Raw genomic sequence first — 17343 nt, forward strand, 5'->3', positions numbered from 1 at the left:
CATCAGGGGAGGGGCTGCGGGGCTACCTGCTGCTCCACTCAGCCTTCGGTCCTTCAAGTATGCAACTAAGAGAGAAGACAGAGCCAGGGGCGGGGTGGGGGAGACACAGAACACGGGTGAAGAGGCGGTTGGGCGAGGCCCGGGCGTTGAGATGGGCCAGAAAGGAGAGGAAGGCACAGGGAGGCTGGGGGCAGGGCCGGAGACTCAGGGGGCCCCCTCCTGCCTCCCCATTACTGCAGCAGCCCCAGAAGGAGCCACTGATGTCAGCCTGCCCCGAGGAGCCCAGAGAGCAGGGGGCACTCATCCGCCTCCGCTTCTCCAGCCTGGGCTGCAGTCCTGGGGGCTCTGCTGACAAGGCCTTTGAGGACTATAACCTGTTCCCCACACCCTCACTGCTCCATTGGGCCCAGTATGCCTGTAGATAGAGGCCCATGCGTGCGTGCTCAGTCGTGTCCCATTCTTTGTGATCCTACGGACTGTAGCCCGCCAGGCTCCCCTGTGCATGGGATTCTCCAGGCAAGAATACTGGAGTGAGCTGCCATATCCTCCTCCAGGGGATCTTCCCGACCCAGGGATCGAACCCGAGTTTGCTGCATTGGCAGGTGGATTCTTTCCCACTGAGCCACCTCGGAAGCCCTGGATAGAAGCCTGTACAATCTCTCAAACCTTTCCAGGTCTTGAGCTGCCTGGTGGTATTCCTCCTGGGGCCCAGAGAACAGGTCCCGGCCCCGACCCTGATAAGTACCGCTTACCCACCCATCCCAGCCGTGTTCTTTGGGCACCTCCAGGGCTCCGTGTCCCTGCCGGGTCTCACCGTGGGGCTTGGCCTCTCGTTGCCCCACTTGTCCCCAGACAGGCTGGCAGGGGGGCCCAGTCCCCTGGAGGCCGGGAGAAGATCGATTCCTGGCTGGAACCCACTTCCCACCCCGGTCTTTCCCTACAGGCCTGTCCTCCCAAGAAGACACAAGCTCCAGAGACCGAAGTCGAGGGGGAAGAAAACAAATTCAGGGAGAGGAAGTCTGCTTCCAGGAGGAGAGCCAGGCATAAGGGGGAGATGGGAGGAACTCAGGGGATACGCGTGTGTCACCAAAGCGGCATGTGTGCATGCAGGAGGGGCTCAGGAGCAGGGTCTCACCCCTACACGAGGGGAAACTGCGGACAGCAGGGAGCCGGTTCCACCCACTCCACAGCCCCTGTGACCTCGGGGTCTTCAGGTCCGCTGTCCCCAGGCTTGGCTGCTTTCAGCTCTCCTCACACCCAGACAGCCTCACGTGCCTCCCCCAGTTCCCAGATTCCAAGTCCACTTCTCTGCTGCCCCGCGCACGATCCAGCACCTTCCCAGCCCTTTTCCGGTGCTGGAGGCCCAGCTGGGGGCATGGTGTGGATGACTCACCCCCAGGCAGGCTTCCTAGGCAGGATTCAGCTTCAGGCCTGGGTCCCCTAGGGCTGGAAGAAGAGCCCCGCACCCCAAGAGGCCCAGTCCTGCCATGAGAACAGCGCCCCAATGCGTTCCTCTCCATGGGTACAGGAGGGCAGGGATCAGCCTGGGATCCCTGACTTAACAGCATAGGCGAAGATGCCCTAGAAGTCCCCAGGCACAGCATCCGGCCCTGGAAAGGGACTCATGCTCACAGGCCCACCTGCTGCCTGCTCCCTAGTCATCGGGGTGTGGTGGTCGGGGGGGAGTACACTTACTGTAGCCCATGCCTTGCAGGAAGTATTTGAAGGCTTCAGTCAGCTTCCCGGGCTGCAGGACAAGGGACAGGCACAGGGTCTGATTGGCGGCCTGGGATTCGGGGAAGGGGGGAGGTTCCGCCCACCCTGGGCCAGATAAGGGATGGAAGGAGGGCCAAGAGTCTCACCTGTGTGACCTGGGGGAGACCCCCAGAATCTGCCATCTGCAGGGAAAAGAGGGGGTGAACTGAGCAGGGGCCATTTCCCACCATACCTTGCCTGTCCCTTGCACACCTGGGCAGGCCCCCTGATCAGACACACCATCCTGCTCCCACCTTGGCTGGGACCCATCCCTGCGGGGGGCCTGTGGTGGGGAGGGGGAGGCCTCACCTTCAGGAAGGTCGTGGTGGTTGGATCCAGTTTGGAGTTGCACTCGACCTGGGGACAAGCCGCAGCTTCAGCATGGTGAGGCACCTGAAGGTATCAGGGGCGCCCCCTGCCCCAGGTGCTAAGGCAGGTTCTCTCCCCAGGGCTGGGAGACAGGGAGGGGGTGCAGGGGGCAGACATAGGCCAGCCTATGACCTTCGGAAAGGTCAAGGCCCTGGGGATCTGGAAGCAGCCTCCTGAGAGCCTGAGACCCTCTGTTCCACTCACCACTGCTGGTGGGGTGGGGGCTGGGCCCAGTCCTCACAGGGAGCCAGAGCCACTTCCGCCAGAGAGGCTGGAAAAGCACCAGGGACCCCAGGAGTCAGGGGTCAAGGTGAGGGAGGACCAAAGGTCAGCAGGAGACCCTGAAGCCTCTGAAGCTCTGACCCTGCTTGGGTTAAGATGGCAGGCACAGCCCACACCCCTGCTCCTCTGGTCCTCAGGCACAGGGAGTGTGTGGTAGTCTGGGTGCACACTGGGGGGGGGGGCTTCCCTGGGCATTCCTGAACCCCATCTTTCTATGCTAAGAGGGACATGAAACCCCCAGGGTGCCTGCTGTCAGAGTTCCAACAGGAGAAGTGACACATGGTCCCAAATGTAACAGGGGTATGTGCTCCTGTGCTCACAAATTATTATTTCATAATCAAAGAATCAAATTTTAGAGAAAAGAAAGATCTTAGTCTCTGGGCGTAAAATGGGTCAAGACTGCGGAGAGGCTGCACTGCTGTGGGGTGGGCAGAGGGAATCAGTGGCCTGGTCCTGGCCCCAGGGCCCTCCTGTATCCAGGCTCCCTCACCTGAAGGATGGGGTGGCTCCAGGCGGAAGTGTATGGCAAGATGGGGGAAGTGGGATGAGGAGCCCAGCACCCAGTGCTCATCCCGAGGCTTCCCGGGGCTGGGTCAAGGATTGGCCTTTCTGGCCAGGAGCGAGTGACCCCTCTGCCCCTGCCTCCCACCGCACCAGGGCACAATTCTCACTCACCACGCCATCTTCAGCAGGTGCATTATCCCCGACCACCAGCATCACGGGGCAGCTGCGGGCACAGAGGAAGAGGGCCGTCTGGCCTGGGCACCAGAGCAAGGTGGGGGGCGGTGCGTGCAAGGGCCGGGCAGGCTGGAGGGGAAGGGCCACTCACCGGAGTGTCTTGGCGTTGGGCACTGTCCCAGGCCGGTTAATATCCAGGTCTCTGCGGCTGCAGGGGGAGGCAGAGGTGGGCATCCCAGGGCGGGGTGTTGGAGCGTGTCCCCGAGCCTGACCTGCTATATTTCAGCCATACCCAGTCCCTCCAACATGGAAATTACAGCCCAACATCCTCCCAGGTGCCAAGCTGGTCCCAGACTTGGGGCCCACGCTCTGGTGTCTTGACTGTGAGACAGAGCCTCACGGATGCCATTGGTGAAATGGGGAGACAGGGACCCAAGGGCCTTAGGGCCCCCCGCATGTGACTTCTTCCCAGACTCCCCAGCTCATGCCAGGTGGGCCCTCACATTTGGCGGTCATCACGGGCTGTGACCACCATTGTGCTGGGAGTCCTGGGCCTTAAGAGGGAGGCAGGCTGAGGCTCCTCTCCCTCCCCAGTGTTTCTCCAGCACCATGCACACAGCAGGGGCTCAGGAAATATTTGTAGGAAAAAAGAGAAGGAAGGACAGGCCAGTGAGAGGTGCTGGCTACTCCCCTGCAGGACCAACCCCAAGGGGCTCCATGGAGCACTTCATCCCCCCTCCTCTCCACTTTGGGCTGGCTGGCAGCATGGAGGCTCCAGGTGGTGGGGGCAGGGGTGGCACCCACATCCCCCACTGCTCAGCGATGCCAGGAGTGGAGGAGGAGTGGACAAGCCCTACTTGCCCTCTGCCCCTCCAGGGGTGTGACCGTGGGCAAGAGGTCACCCCTGTTGGAGGCTCGGCAGTCTGCTCTCCTGCCAGCCGGCCAGCAACCCGCCTCCTCCCTTGGATGGCTGTTATCAGGGGTCCCCCAGCTGTGTGACCCCTCCTGTCCTGGTGCTGCCAGCCGGCCCCTGCCGCCCACACCTGTTGTACATGTTCCAGAAGAGCTGCAGGTTGGCCTGGTTCACCACGTTCGAGATCTGCTGCCGGTAGCTCTGTACCAACTCTGTGTTGCTCACCAGCTCCTCCTGGGTCCCAGGGGACGGGACGGGGGCGGGGGGGGGAGGTAAGTGGGGGGTGAGCGGCATGCACGGAGGGGAGCCACATACAGGGACGTCAGAGGGGGCATCGCAGAGCAGCCCTTGCCCCACCCCCAGTGATGGTGGGGAGAGGGAGACAGCAAGACTTTCGTGGGGAGCCCATGACCTTCAGAGGAGAGGGAACCCCTCCCAGTCCTCGGTGCCGCAGTCTCCTGGCTGACCACAGGGCAGGGGTGCGGCAGCTCAGCTCAGATGCTACATCCACTGCCGCTTCCCACCCCTGCCACCCCCCTCCCAACCAGGCTCTTCGAGAGGTTCTCAGCCCGGCCACCCCACTCCTGCATGAGGTCGTCCCGCACCCCCTTACCTGGCTGAAGAGGTGGGATAGCACCGTGTCGGGTAAAGTGCTGGTCAGGCCGGAGAGCTGCGGGCCGGGCGGAGGCCAGTGTGAGTGCCGCCCCGCACGACCCCCGGCTCCGCCCCGCCCCGGCTCCGCCCCCGCCCCGGCTCCGCCCCCGTCCAGGTGGACCGCGCTCGCCTTGGTGGCCGCCCAGTCGATCCAGCCTTTGCCGTTGGGGTCGATGTTCATCAGCACGAGCCCCTCCACCAGGTCGGGGAAGATGAGCTGCCGTGACAGGGAGACAGGGCTTGAGGGGCGGGACGGGGTGCAGGGAGCCCCAATCTTTCCACCTAGAAAACGGACTGTAAAATTCCAACCCTGCCTGTCTCGTGGGCGGTGGGGGGTGGTCAGGGTCTGAAGAGGAAGACGTGTTCTGTAACGGCTTCCAAGGTGCAAGCGATGACCAAGTGCCTTCAGCTGAGAACTTGCGCCCCTTCCAGCCCTGCTTATCCTCCTCCCCACCTGGAACTTTTCACAGTTCTTTTATTTGGAATCTATGCCTATATCACAGTTTTTCAGCTTTTAAATATATCTTTGAAGAGGTTTCCTCATAGCTCAGTTGGTAAAAAATCAGCCTGCAATGCAGGAGACCCCAATTTGATTCCTGGGTTGAGAAGACCCCCTGGAGAAGGGAAAGGCTACCCACTCCAGCATTCTGGCCTGGAGAATTCCATGGACTGTATAGCCCATGGGGTCACAAAGAGTCCGACACGACTGAGCGACTTTCACTTGAAGACTTTCACTTGCAACACTGAGGATTGAACATCTTCAATAAAATATTCTGTTTCTTTGCTTTCATAGAAAAAGCCCTAGTGATGTGAAGAAACTGAGCTTTCCAAAGCCTGTTCTGTGTTAGATATTGTAAAAGAGATTGGAGTTTTCTGTTCGACTGTCTGCCCCTGTTTAGGAGGAAATGGTAATATATACATACTGTGGTCACGTCATGGTTGTCTGGGGTGGCAGGGAATGACTGACAGTTAACAAGGTGGTTAAGTACTGCAGTCGAAACTGGAGTTTAATATTCTTGGTCAGGTTTTTTGTTTTATTCTTTGTTTTGAAGAAAGAAATACTTTGAGTCCTAAAAATTAAGGTTTTGTTTTTAGAGATTGAAAGCTTATGGGCTCCTCCTACCTGACACGATGTTTCTGAAATCTGACTTTTTTAAACCTTGAAACTTAACATAAGTGCAGTTTTTGGTTAAAAAATGATTCATGTTTAAGTATTACTCTAATTAGTGAATGAGGAATTAAGATAGTCCTTACTTAGTGGCTAATTAGTTGTATAGCTTGTTGATTTTGGATAATGGTTTTAAGCAACTTAAGGAGTATAGTGTTTTAAGGAAACGTATGAAAAAATTAACTTTTTTTTTTAAAGCTAATTTCCTTGGAGGAAAAAAACAACAAAGGACTTTCCTAAGTGAAGAGGAAGTAGAGGGAGAAGGAGAGGAAGAAAGAACAGAGAAAAGTTCCTGTGGGGTTGCCCCTGGGGGGACTAGTCCTGGGATTAGCTGGGCCTGGGGGTGGTGGTGGGTAGACTTACTGCAAACTTGGCCAGCACGTAGGCTCCGGCTCCCACTCCGATGCCAATCACGTACTTGAACCTGACAGAGAGCATTCTGGTCACTCTAGGGGTTTCTTTACCCATGATGGCCATCCAGAGCAGACCTAACCATAGTCCCGAGCCCTCAGCTCGAAGCTGGTGGCTCTGCAGCGGTGGTGGGCACCTCCGGGGTGGGGGCGGGGGACTGGGCAGGGACTCACCCAAAGTGCTGCACCACACTGGGCAGCATGGCGGCCAGCTGCTCCATGGAGGGGAACTGGTACCTGCAGGTGGGGCAGGAGGTCAGGTCCAGGGCAGCTGGATGGCGGGGGACCTAGAGCAAGCTGGGGCGGGGCGCTCCTGGTACCTACCCCTGAGGAAACTGTGACGCCCCCACCTGCTGACCGGGGGCATCCACGTGGCACACCACGAAGTGCTTGGTGATCTCCTGCATGTCCTCAAAATTGAAGAAGGTATTGAAGCACAGCTTGTCTGCAAAGACACAGCTCTCAGCTCTGGCTGAGCCAAGGGACCGGGAAAGCGGGGGGAAGGGAAGAGGAGGATGGGGAGGCCAGTGAGGCCCGTGGATGCTGGGAGCGAGGTCGAGGCAGAGGTGATGATCAGCCTCATGGTTCAGCAGGGAAACTGAGACCCACATGGCTGGAGGCATAGAGCTAAGTGTGAGTGGGGATCCACGGGGCCCTGTGGGGAGGGAGGGGGCCTCACTGTTCTGGCAGACCCGAGACAAAGGAGTGCACACTTACGGTTGAGCCCCACGTCATGGTAGGTGAGAATAGCCGGGCGGCTCCCCTTGGGGGAGCCCCGGATCACCACGTGCAGAAGGCCGTAAGGCGTCTCGATGTCATGTTCCTGGAGGGGAGAGACCGTGCTGGAACCTCTGGGCAGCTCCCCACCCCTCCTGGCTCTTCTGGGAAACAAGGCTGGGGAGCAGCCTGGAGGCTGCTGGGCCTATGGTGTGAGACCTTCACCCCTCCCCCCATAGGGTGGGCATCCCCTTCTCATCACCCCCAGCCGCCCCTAGAGAGAACAGACCAGAGGGCGCATCCCTCCCCATGGGTGTTCAGCACAGGGGCAACATAAACTGGGCTGCACGTGAATGTTCCAATCTCCGCAAACCAGCCAGCGGGGCGAGCTGCCACGGCCCAGCCCGGCTGCACTCAGCCCTCCAGGGTCCAGTGAGGCCCATTTTTCCTCATCTCACTGCAGCCCCTCTGGGTCAGCTCTGCCGTCCCCACTGAGTCTTGCCCTCATCATGTTCCCCCTGGACTCAGAACCCTGCAAAAGGGCTGCAGCCCACCTAGAATCCACAGTGAAGACCCCATACCAGCCAGTCCAGCCTCGAGCCCCCACAGCTGTCCCCGCTTTCACTCCCAGGCTCTCGCTCCTGCCTCTCTGAGATCCCCAAGGCCTCCCTCAGGCAGGGCCGGGCTAGACATCATCCCTACCCCCAAAAGACCTTCTGCTGGGGCCGCTCTGGGCTTCTCCTGTGTCCACCCCCTTGGGTTTGCTGCTCGAGGTCATCAGTCCTTCAGGAAGCAGGAGCTGGGTGCTGCAGGTTCAGGACCCGCTCTGCCCCTTACTGTGTGACTCTGAGCGGGACACACACCTCTGTGCTTCAACCACCTCTTTCTGAGCCATCTCATGGGGATTCAGGGAGAACTAGATGAGCTGATACCTGGCCCCGGAAAGGGGGCTGCCATGGGTGGGCGCATCCCTGAGCCCTGCTGGCTGATCTTTCTGGGAATAGGTCCCTCTTGGCCACTCACGGGCAGACTCCCAGAGGGTCTGTCAATGCTGAATAAACAGCCCTGCCCTCCCAGGGAGAGTCCTGGGGACTGCAGGAGGTGGGTGGTCCCTCCCAGGGAGTTGGAGGCTTGGCTGAGGTCAAGGAGAATCACCATGTGACTGAGCACCTACTGTGTGCCAGGTGTTATGCGAGACAGAAGGAGTGCTTTTCCCCACCTTTTACATGGAGAACACTCCGATTCAGAGAGAACCAAAGTTTCTGCCTCTGACAAGAAAGGGGAGCCTTAGGTGACTGGCCTTCTTGGGTCTGGGCTCAGAGGACCACTGCCTGGGCCTGCCTCCAGTAGGGAAGGACTGGTGGTGCCAACCCTGGGAGCCACACTTCTGGGGGTCCGCCACAGCCTCTGCACAGCCCAGGCCTGTGCTCCCTCAGTAGCACGTCCTGTTAGCTGACCACTGACCAGACACTTTTCATGTACCTTCTGTTTACTCACAGAGGAGGAAACTGAGGCTGGCAAAGGAGCACTGACTCACCCAAGGTCAAGCTCAGAGAGGGCAGGCAGGGTGGGCCTTGGGGGTGCCTCTCTTAGGCTGCTATTTCTGAGGAAGAGCCAGCTCCACCCAAGAGACTTCTGAGCAGACCGCCTCCCCATAGCTGCCTGCTGTGTCCCCCCCTGCCCTGGGGGGGGCTCCCTGGGCTCTGGAGGGTGGGGTGGGGGGCAGGAGGGGTGCACGGTGCTATGGACGGGGCTGGGGGAAGAAGGAGCTCAGTTCTATGAAGGGCAGGGAGCAGGGCAGGAAGGAAGCCCGGTGCAATGGAGGATAGGGGCTGGGGCAGGAAGGACCCAGGCTGCTATGGAGGGCTTGATGGGGGCAGGAGAAAGGCACAGTGCTATGAGTGCGACGGGGTGGGGTGGGTGGGCAGAAGGAGCTCAGTTCTGTGAAGGGCAAGGAATGGGGGCAGGAAGGACGCTCCGTGCTATGGAGGTGAGGGCTGGGGCAGGAGAGGGCCCCCATGGAGCTAGAGCTGCAATGCGCTGCCTGCGGCAGTGGGGTCAGCTCTAGCCCTGCGGAGCTGAAGTCAGGGCCAAGAAGGAGTCTTCCCAGCTCTCCACCGCCCGTGGATGTGTGTGTGTGAGGGGGTGCCTGCCCCCTCCCAGTCTTGGTGTGATCGCCTGGGTCCCCATCCCCGCCCTAGCCCACCCCCATCACCCTGGGGCGGCGAGACTCAGAGCGGCGCTTGCCCCACTAAGGCTCAGCTCCCAGGGGACGGGAAGGGCTGGGGCTGGGCACGCCGTCGTGGGCCCCGGCCCGGTTGCCCAGTGACCTTGGCTGAACCCTCCGCCGACCCCCCTGCACCTGCTCCGAACCAGAACTTCAGATCCAATTCATCCTGATAAAGGCCAGACGTCCCCAAGAGGGGCGTCCCAAGGGCCGCAGGCGGATGCGCTCGGAGCCCCCCAACCCCCAGGGCCGAGGGCTCTCATTGGCTCCCGGTGACGTCAGAACCCGTCCCCGCCTCCAGGTGGGCGCCGGCGCCAGGCACTGCGGCAGTCCGGGAGGGGGCTCTGAAGTCCTCTCTCTGCCTGTCCCGCTCCCCTCATCCGTGACCTTGAGGGCTGGGGCGGGGGATGGGGGGCCCTCCGACTCGGGCTTCAGGACGCGCACGTGTGGGGCTGGTTGGATTCTTCCCGTCAACCGCATCAATAATTCAGGGGACCGAGTCTGCAGCGGCGGGGAGGCGCTGACGTCGCTGCTTGGGTGCAGGTGTCAGGGGTGGCCCCATGGCTATTGGACCCCGCAGGGCAGGCCGGGGAGTAGAGGGTTGGGTCTGCCCCTGCCTCTCCTTCCTAGAGTTAGAACTGCACGGATCCAGGGCACCAGCTGCCCCAGGGAGGAATTGTCCTGTTTCCCCACCCCCCGCCCCCGCCCCACCCCGCCCCTCCGGGTCCTTCCCCTGCTGGCTCATCGCCCCAGCACTGCCCTCCTATGCCCAGAAAATAAGGCACAGAGACTCCCTTCTCAGCTCCTCCCCTGCATGGACCCCAGCCTAACGGCCCAGTTAACACCACACAACCCAGACTTCTTTGCTTCTGCCTGCAGTCCCCCCAAACAACCATGACAACCCCCGCAGGGTCAGAAGGTCAGACACCGGCAAGTACGGACCCCCCAGACGCCGCAGGGAACAGCTTCTGCAGGGTTGAAGGGGTCACAGACGCCAGGCAGAGCTGGGCACGTGCCAGGCGGAGGGCACACCGTCAGTGGGATACACACACTCCCGCACACCCATCCACACGGGCTGACAGACAAGTCACAGCCCTTTTCGATTTCCACAGAGATTTCAGTCTTCCCCGTCCTCCCTCGCGGACCCACCAGCATTTCCTCCCAACCACGCAGCGAACAGGGTCACCAGGAAGCCTGGGACCCGCTGATCTTGCCTAGTGACCCCCAGGGTGCGCCAACCGAAGGCAGAAGGACCGCTGGGCAGAGGCAGAGCATGCCCCCGCCTCCCCGCTGACCTCGCGGTCCCCTGAGTCTTCACTCACCCCATCCCAGCACTCCGGCATCTTGCCGAGGGAGGCCACCCGCCTCGACCAGGAAGGGCAAACAAAGGCCTGAGTCACCCGAGTCCAGAGGGAGAGGGGCGCGCAGGTGGGAGACCAGCGGCTTTATGGTGGGGCCCCAGCTCACCGGTCATTTATAAGGGGAGCTGCGGGGCCTGGACTGGCCCCTCCTCCCTGTGAGGTTTGTGAGCAGCCACTCGCTCACCCGGAGCCCCTGCTCCCGGATTGGCTTTCAGGAGACAAAACTTGGCTCCGATTGGCTTCCAAGGTCCTCGCTCACCCCGGCTTCTGCTCCTCCCATCCCCAGCAACACATCTGCCGGGATGGTGCCCAACTCCTGCAACCTACCCGCCCCCCTCCCCCAAACTCTCCCCATCCTCGCCCCCGCACAGAGGCTCGAAGCCGCAGCTGCACATCGGGTCCCAGGAAGACAAGAGGCCACATGTACAGGTGCGCCCGGTGGCAGGTACAGATTAGCCTCTCACAGCAAAGCAGGCCAGGGTGCCCTAGACAGCACAGGCCTTGACCCATACCCTGGGAGCAGGGAGAGCCTGAGCGGGTCCCAAGCCCAGCCTCCACTTCAGGAAGCCTGGATCCCTTCACCAGGAGAGGTGTGGGGAGTCACTGCTGCCTGCAGCTACCTGGGCTGTGACCCTACTCCAGGAGGCTGTTCCTCCTCCACCCCCAGGGTCTCCCCTTGGGCAGTCCCCACTCTGCCCACATTATGCCCAGTGCCTGCCCATTGAGGAAGGGAAATGGGGGTTCTGGGGCGAGGGGGCCTGGAGAGATTACGGGACCAGGGATGTGGTGGGCATACACCAGCTCTGTCCTCCCGCACCCGGATCCTGCACCCAGGCCGGAGGCCCCCTGGAGAGAGAGGAGGTGGAATGGGGGCAGGGCAGCTTGTCCACGTGGACACGCCCATCTCCCCACCGCCACACCCAGCCCTCTTTTCTGGGGTCACCCAGTCTGGAACTTGGCTCTCGAGTCTCTGGAGAGCGGGACAGGTGCTGGGGGTTATATGGCTCAAGATGTGGGTGAGGAGCTGGCTGGAGACAGGCAGGTAGAGTACTCAGATGAGAAGCAGGAGGCAAAAGAGAACAGAGGAGGAGAGGAAATAGGCCAGGGAGGGGCGCAGAGGAGGGAGCCCAAGGACTGAGAGACGCAGGAGCAACAGAGAGGGGGCAGGGTGCGGGCGCCTGTGCCCCCATTCTGTCGCTTTGGTGAAGGAACCTGCCACTCGCCCCAGCTTGTGCAGACAGCCGTGCACGCTGGCCGGCTGCCCTGGGGGAAGGCGGTCACCTCCCCGTCTCTGGGTGCCTGGTGACCTGGTCAGTACCCACCCTCTATGCTATTCCCAGCCATGTCCTCTGCCTGGGGTGCGGGGCATCAATAACTTCCCTGCGCCTTTCTGACCTCTTGCCATGTGGGCCTGGTGCAGAGTGCGAGGGCCTGTGCACTCCCAGGACAGCCAGGGCCTGGAACGGGTGTCCCCAGCCCCTCACGTCCTGCCCACATTCCCTGTTCCCTGCAGCCACTTCAGCAAAGGAAGAGGTTCTGACAATTGAGGCCGTGCACCAAGGCACAGCCTGGTCCAGGGACCCGCCACAGGATCCTCCCGACTGCTTCTGGAAGAGGGGCAGGGTTGGGGGCCTCCCACTCCTTCTGCCCCTCCATGGTCCCCATCCAACCTTATGACCACCTGAACCTCTGAGTGACCTTCTCTACCCTTGGGCCTGGGTGACCTCGGACACTACCCACTGCAAGCCATGACCCCTCAATTCTGTTCAGCTCAATGGCTCCAAATCCCCAGACATGAGTTGAAGTCTCAACTTTCCCACCCACTAGCTGGGTGACCTTGGACAAGATTTTTTCACTCCTCTGTGCCTTAGTCTCTTCAACCATCAAACAAGAATTGCACCTTCCTCACAGAGCTCCTAGGAGGATGATAAAAAGCTACATACGTCACTAAAGACCTGACCCCAGGCCTGCCCAGGGGAGAAATGGGGTAATCTGTGTGCTTCTCCAAACTGTGGGTCTCTTCCCTGGAGATTATACAGTTGTTGGGGCTGAACAAGGCAGGCTCAAGTCCTGGGAGCCAAACCCTGCTAGTCTCTGCTGTGTGACCTCCAGCAAGTCAGTCAACTACTCTGAGCCGTCATATCTTAAATGGGAGAACAGAAGAGTAGCTGCTTGCATAGGTAGCTGCAAGGATAACACATAATCTTCACAAACCTATGAGAAAAGATGAAGAATCTGAAGCACAGGGAAGTAAATTCTCCCACTCAGCGAGTAAGCAGTGTAGCTTACTGGCATCTCAGCACTCTGGTCTGAGGTCATATTATTATTATCTGTTTTTATTTTTTAAATTTTTGGCCACACCCCGAGGCACATGGGACCTTAGTTCCCTGACCAGGGATTGAACCCGAGCCCCCTGCACTGGAAGGTGGAATCTTAAGCAATGGATCACCAGCGAAGTCTCATGAGGTCACATTATTAAGAGGTGTAAATGCTTAGTGCTTTAAGTCTCATGTACAAGACTCCCATCTAAATGCTTTGCTAAGTTACCTTATTTTGTCCTCTGAACATCCACTTTACAAACAAGGAAAAATGAAGCACAGAGAGGTCCTGTAACCTGCCCAACATCACACAGCCAGAGGGCACAGAGCGAGGAGCTGCACGGAGGCAGTCCGGCTCTGGTAGCCATTAGTCACAGTCAGGGGCAAGGGCACCATCATCAAGCCTACAAACACCCGGGGAGGTCTGAGCTGCCTGTCTCACCCGATGAATGAGGTAGTGAGCTGTGCTGGTGGTCACATGGCAGGTTCACAACTTGGACCAGGTCCTTCTGCCTCCCCCACTAGCTGGGCCCCCTGAGGCCAGGGACTGAACAGGATAAAATCCTTGCCAGGCCTTGGCCCAGATAAGAACCATCTTGGTGGCTGCTTTACTTAACAAAAAGCAACCTGTGTGGAGCAACCAGAGCAGAGAGTAAGGTGCCTTTTAACACATGCTGCCCTTTACCAAGCAAAGATCTTGAGAACCAGGGTCTCACACACATGGGGTGACCCACCCTGGCCTGGGCCCGGTATATGGCTGTGGAGGACCCCAGGATTCTGTCACCTTTCACCCCTCAATCCACCTCCCAGGGTGCGTGTGTTTTGGGGGCTGGCAGCACCATTCGCATCCGGGGAGTCCCAGTCAGGGTCAGGCAGCGGCTCGTTACCCTGGATTTTATTTCAGTAAGTCCCGCCCGTGGAAAAGGGGCGGTGTGTTCACACTCCCCAGCCCTCATTTGGAGCACGGAGGACAAAGGGCATTCTGGCTGGCCTAGGCTACCTTGTGGACACATCCCCCCCCCCCACTGGTTCCTGGGTCCCCACTCCCCCAGGGCCCATCCTGGCCTCCCCAGCAGCAGAGGCCTTTGTGATCGGAGTTGGAACTCCCAGTAGACGGGAGCATGTGTCCAGGCGCTGCTCTGACGCCTCCACCGTGTCCTTGAAGGGGCACGTGACCCAGGGTCCAAAGCCTGGCTCAGATCCACATCCTCAGATCCTCGCTGCAGAGTGGTGCTCCTGGGGGAGGAGCCTGCAGGCCGCTCCATCTCCCACGTCACCTCTGCGTCCAGACCACAAGACCAAGGCTGTCATGGGGCTGGGAGACTGACCTAAATTGGATGGTGGCCTGAGGGCTAGCTCCCGCCAGGCAGGAGGAAGGTCCCAGAAAGGTCTGACTTTGGTCAATAGGTTTTAATGGCCAACGGGGGCCCTGGAAACCCATGAGTCTCCCATTGTGTCTGCTATCACGCGTTCTCTGACACTCAGAAATAAATGGCCACCTTGGGACTCACAGGGGAGAAATGGCGGGCCAAGTGAGCGAAATCAGAAATCATCATGTGGAGGAATAAACACAAAGACTGATTTCAGTTTTTCCAGGGAATCTGGCATCAAACTGAAGAGGACATGGTTGTCCCGGGCAACTGCTGCCATGGCAACAAGAGCTATTCGGAGCATCAACCTGGCTTTCATAGGAGGAAAGTGCTGATTCAGATGACAGCATCCTCACTCCCCCAGACCTCCCTCCTTCCCCTGTTCTGTTCAGGGAGGGAGGGGGCATTTCTCCATGGGGTAGGGGGCCAGGCAAAGTTGCTGTGAGCAGTAGGGGTGGTTCTGAAGGTTGCCAGGTGCCCAGTCCCTGTGGCTTCAGGCTGGGGGCGCTCAGAAGGGCTGTGACCCTCGTCTGAAACAGACTGGGTCAGGGAGGGGCCAGCCAGCAGTCGGTCCCCCATTTGGGGAAGCTGAGTGGGGACCTACCTTCCAGTCTGTGTCCACAGCCAAGAGGAAGGAGTCAGAGTTCTCCTACAGGAAGGCAAACAGAGAAGGGTGGCTCGTTAGGCCCCAGGCTGGCTGGGCAGGGAGGGGTGGCCAGAGGGGCTCTGCCTTGAGCAGCATCACTTGCTGTTCCCATCTTTTTTTTTTTTTTTTGGCTGAGCCTTGCAGCATTCAGGATCTTAGTTCCTAGGCCAGGGATCGAACCCACATCCCTTGCAGTGGAAGTGTAGAGTCTTAACCATTAAACCGCCAGGGAAGTCCCTCCCTAGTCTATCTTAATGTGAACAAAAGTGACCCAGGGCTTTCCATGCACCAGGTATCAAGCCATTGAGTATGTGACAGATGAGGCTACGAGCAGCTACACACATGGATTTTTACCTCCTAGTTTTTTTTTTAACCTATTAATTTAAAATGTGAAGATTTCCACTTTGCAGGTGAGAAGGCTGAGGCTCAGAGAGGCTGAATCACATAGCGAGAAAGTGATGGAACAATCTCTGACCCCAAATTCTTGCCGTTCATCACTCTGCCCGTTGGCCCCTCCGATGGTTTTCAAGGTTGACCATCGGGGCACAAGCTCAGAGGCTGGGGGACGAGGGCCTGACTGTCACACCCACCGTGAGGATGGGGAAGCAGAGCCCCACACCCTGAGGGGGAGGTGGGCTTTTCTGACCTGCACAAAGGCGCTGCCTGGGCCCGTGCCATAGCTGCCCCCACCTTTTCAGACCCGCCTCTCGAAGGTCGGCTTTTCGGCTCATTTCCGCCGATGGTGTGCCCATCTGATTGGTACCTATTCTTCCCACTGGATTGTAGGCACCCAGAGGGTGTGGACCATGTCTGGCTCGGCTCTCAGCATAAAGCCTGGCACGGACCAAGCTCCTCAAACACAAACAGACCTGGGTGAACAAGTCTGACGTCACAAGGAGGGGAGCAAGGTTTAGATATACCCACTGCTTACAAGGTGGTGGAGATGGAGAGAGGAGGAGTGGGAGCCTGAACCCTCTGTCTGAGTTGCCAGGCTCTCCTTAGTGCAGCCTGGAGGCCCCTGGACAATCTGCACGCTCCCTGGGACTCTATTTGGGGAAGGAAACCTCATGGGGGGCGGGATCCCACATATCCAGGAAGAGCAGAGATCTGGGGCCTCTGCTCTGCCTTCTCTCATGTCTGTCTAGAACCCTCGTGGCTCCACTCTGCTTGCTGTGGGCAGGTCGCTTAGCCTCCAAGCCTCAGTGTCCATGAGGATTGACCGAGGGCATGGAGAGCAGTTATTCTGTCCTGGCAGCTGCACTGGGCTCCGTGTGCTACAGAGGCTGCTGGGTAACAATGGGATAAAGGAGACAATCAGACTAGAACCAGGATGCCATGGGAGGACAGCAAGAGAAGGGCAGGGCTACCGAGCGCAACAAGAAGGAAAATGAACCCACATCACAGGAGTGGGAGGGACAGGATGAAAACCAGCGATGCTGATGTTTCCTCTCAAAACAAATTCATCCACCTGCATTCTGGCAGCTGGAGTGGGAGGCGTGGCAGAGAGAATCAGACAAGACTAGAGGCTCTCACACCAAAAAGGAGACCAAGAGGCTTTCACCTGTCTCAGGTGACATCAACAACTGCCATCCTTCCCCTCCTGGTTCCCCTAGGGCCTGGGGGCTTTCTCTGCATGGGGAGGGGAGGAGAACATGGAGGAAGCCACTCCTGGACCCTCCAAGGAAGGGGGCGGGGCCCTGGGGGAAAGGGACGAGGCTGGATAGTCACAAATTTTGTCACCAGAAGACCTGGCTCGGGGTGGGAGGGCAGGGAAAGAGATGCATGCAGATTTTCAAGGGGAGGGGCAGGACCCCAAACCAAGGAACAGCAGGAATAACACCAGCCAATCTGGAGATGCAGGAGGCTGGGAGGAACCACATGAATATTTCGAGGAAGATCGGTGGGAGAGAGGGCCCAGATGGGGGGAGGCGAGCAGGCCCAGGAGCAGCCTAAGGAGACCCAGGTGGGGGATGCAGGCACGGAGCCCGGGACACAGCAGGCAACGACTTCAGAGTCTCAAATGGTGGAGAGATGGTGGGTGACCACATGCAAGCATTCGCTCCTCAGTCGACCCAGGGAATTTACACCTGGCAGGTGGCGGAAGATTTAAAAAGTGCAAAATGACAGGTACTGTCGTCCCGTGTAGCTGGACAGGGGGACTCTGTGGGTGTCAGGGGGATGCCTGGGAAAGAGGCCAAGAGCAAGGCAGGACTGCACCAGTTGTCACTGAAACCTGGAAAGGCCACTGCTCTGCCTTCTCTCGTGTCTGTCTAGAGCCCTCACTGCTCCCCTCTGCTCGCTGTGGGCAGGTGGCTTAGCCTCCCTTAGCTGGGAGCACACGGGAGGATCTCGGGGTGGGGGGGGGCATGGATTGGAGCCATTCATATGCCCTGGAACAAGCAGATGTGACCGGTGACCAGGTCCACTGCAGAAAGGGGAGAAACTGAGCTGGGGATTCGCAGCCTCGGAGGAGAA

The 17343-nt window shown here is 59.2% G+C and overlaps 1 protein-coding gene across 16 annotated transcripts in view; it reads right to left on the reverse strand.

Annotated features, from left to right (window-relative positions):
• Positions 1–17343, reverse strand: part of NDRG4 (NDRG family member 4) — a 43466-nt gene that overhangs the window by 2892 nt on the left and 23231 nt on the right. For 3 of the 16 annotated variants that reach the window (XM_081511686.1, XM_081511684.1, XM_081511681.1), the window contains exons 3-15: positions 14827–14871; positions 6947–7052; positions 6554–6674; positions 6404–6466; positions 6183–6243; positions 4782–4868; positions 4611–4667; positions 4128–4231; positions 3236–3292; positions 3082–3133; positions 2065–2112; positions 1863–1898; positions 1696–1747 (exon numbers count right to left, since the gene is read on the reverse strand). In XM_081511686.1, coding sequence (XP_081367812.1) covers positions 1696–1747; positions 1863–1898; positions 2065–2112; positions 3082–3133; positions 3236–3292; positions 4128–4231; positions 4611–4667; positions 4782–4868; positions 6183–6243; positions 6404–6466; positions 6554–6674; positions 6947–7052; positions 14827–14871 — 889 coding nt within the window. Of the gene's footprint in view, positions 1–26; positions 66–1695; positions 1775–1862; positions 1899–2064; positions 2113–3081; positions 3134–3235; positions 3293–4127; positions 4232–4610; positions 4668–4781; positions 4869–6182; positions 6244–6403; positions 6467–6553; positions 6691–6878; positions 7089–10468; positions 10623–14826; positions 14872–17343 lie in introns of those variants that run through there. The other 13 variants (XM_081511688.1, XM_081511687.1, XM_081511682.1 and 10 more) reach the window with 10 other exon arrangements.

The sequence above is a fragment of the Giraffa tippelskirchi genome, chromosome 7 (genome assembly GCF_054371585.1).
Source record: "Giraffa tippelskirchi isolate mGirTip1 chromosome 7, T2T-mGirTip1v1.2.pri, whole genome shotgun sequence".
Classification (NCBI taxonomy): Eukaryota; Metazoa; Chordata; class Mammalia; order Artiodactyla; family Giraffidae; genus Giraffa; species Giraffa tippelskirchi.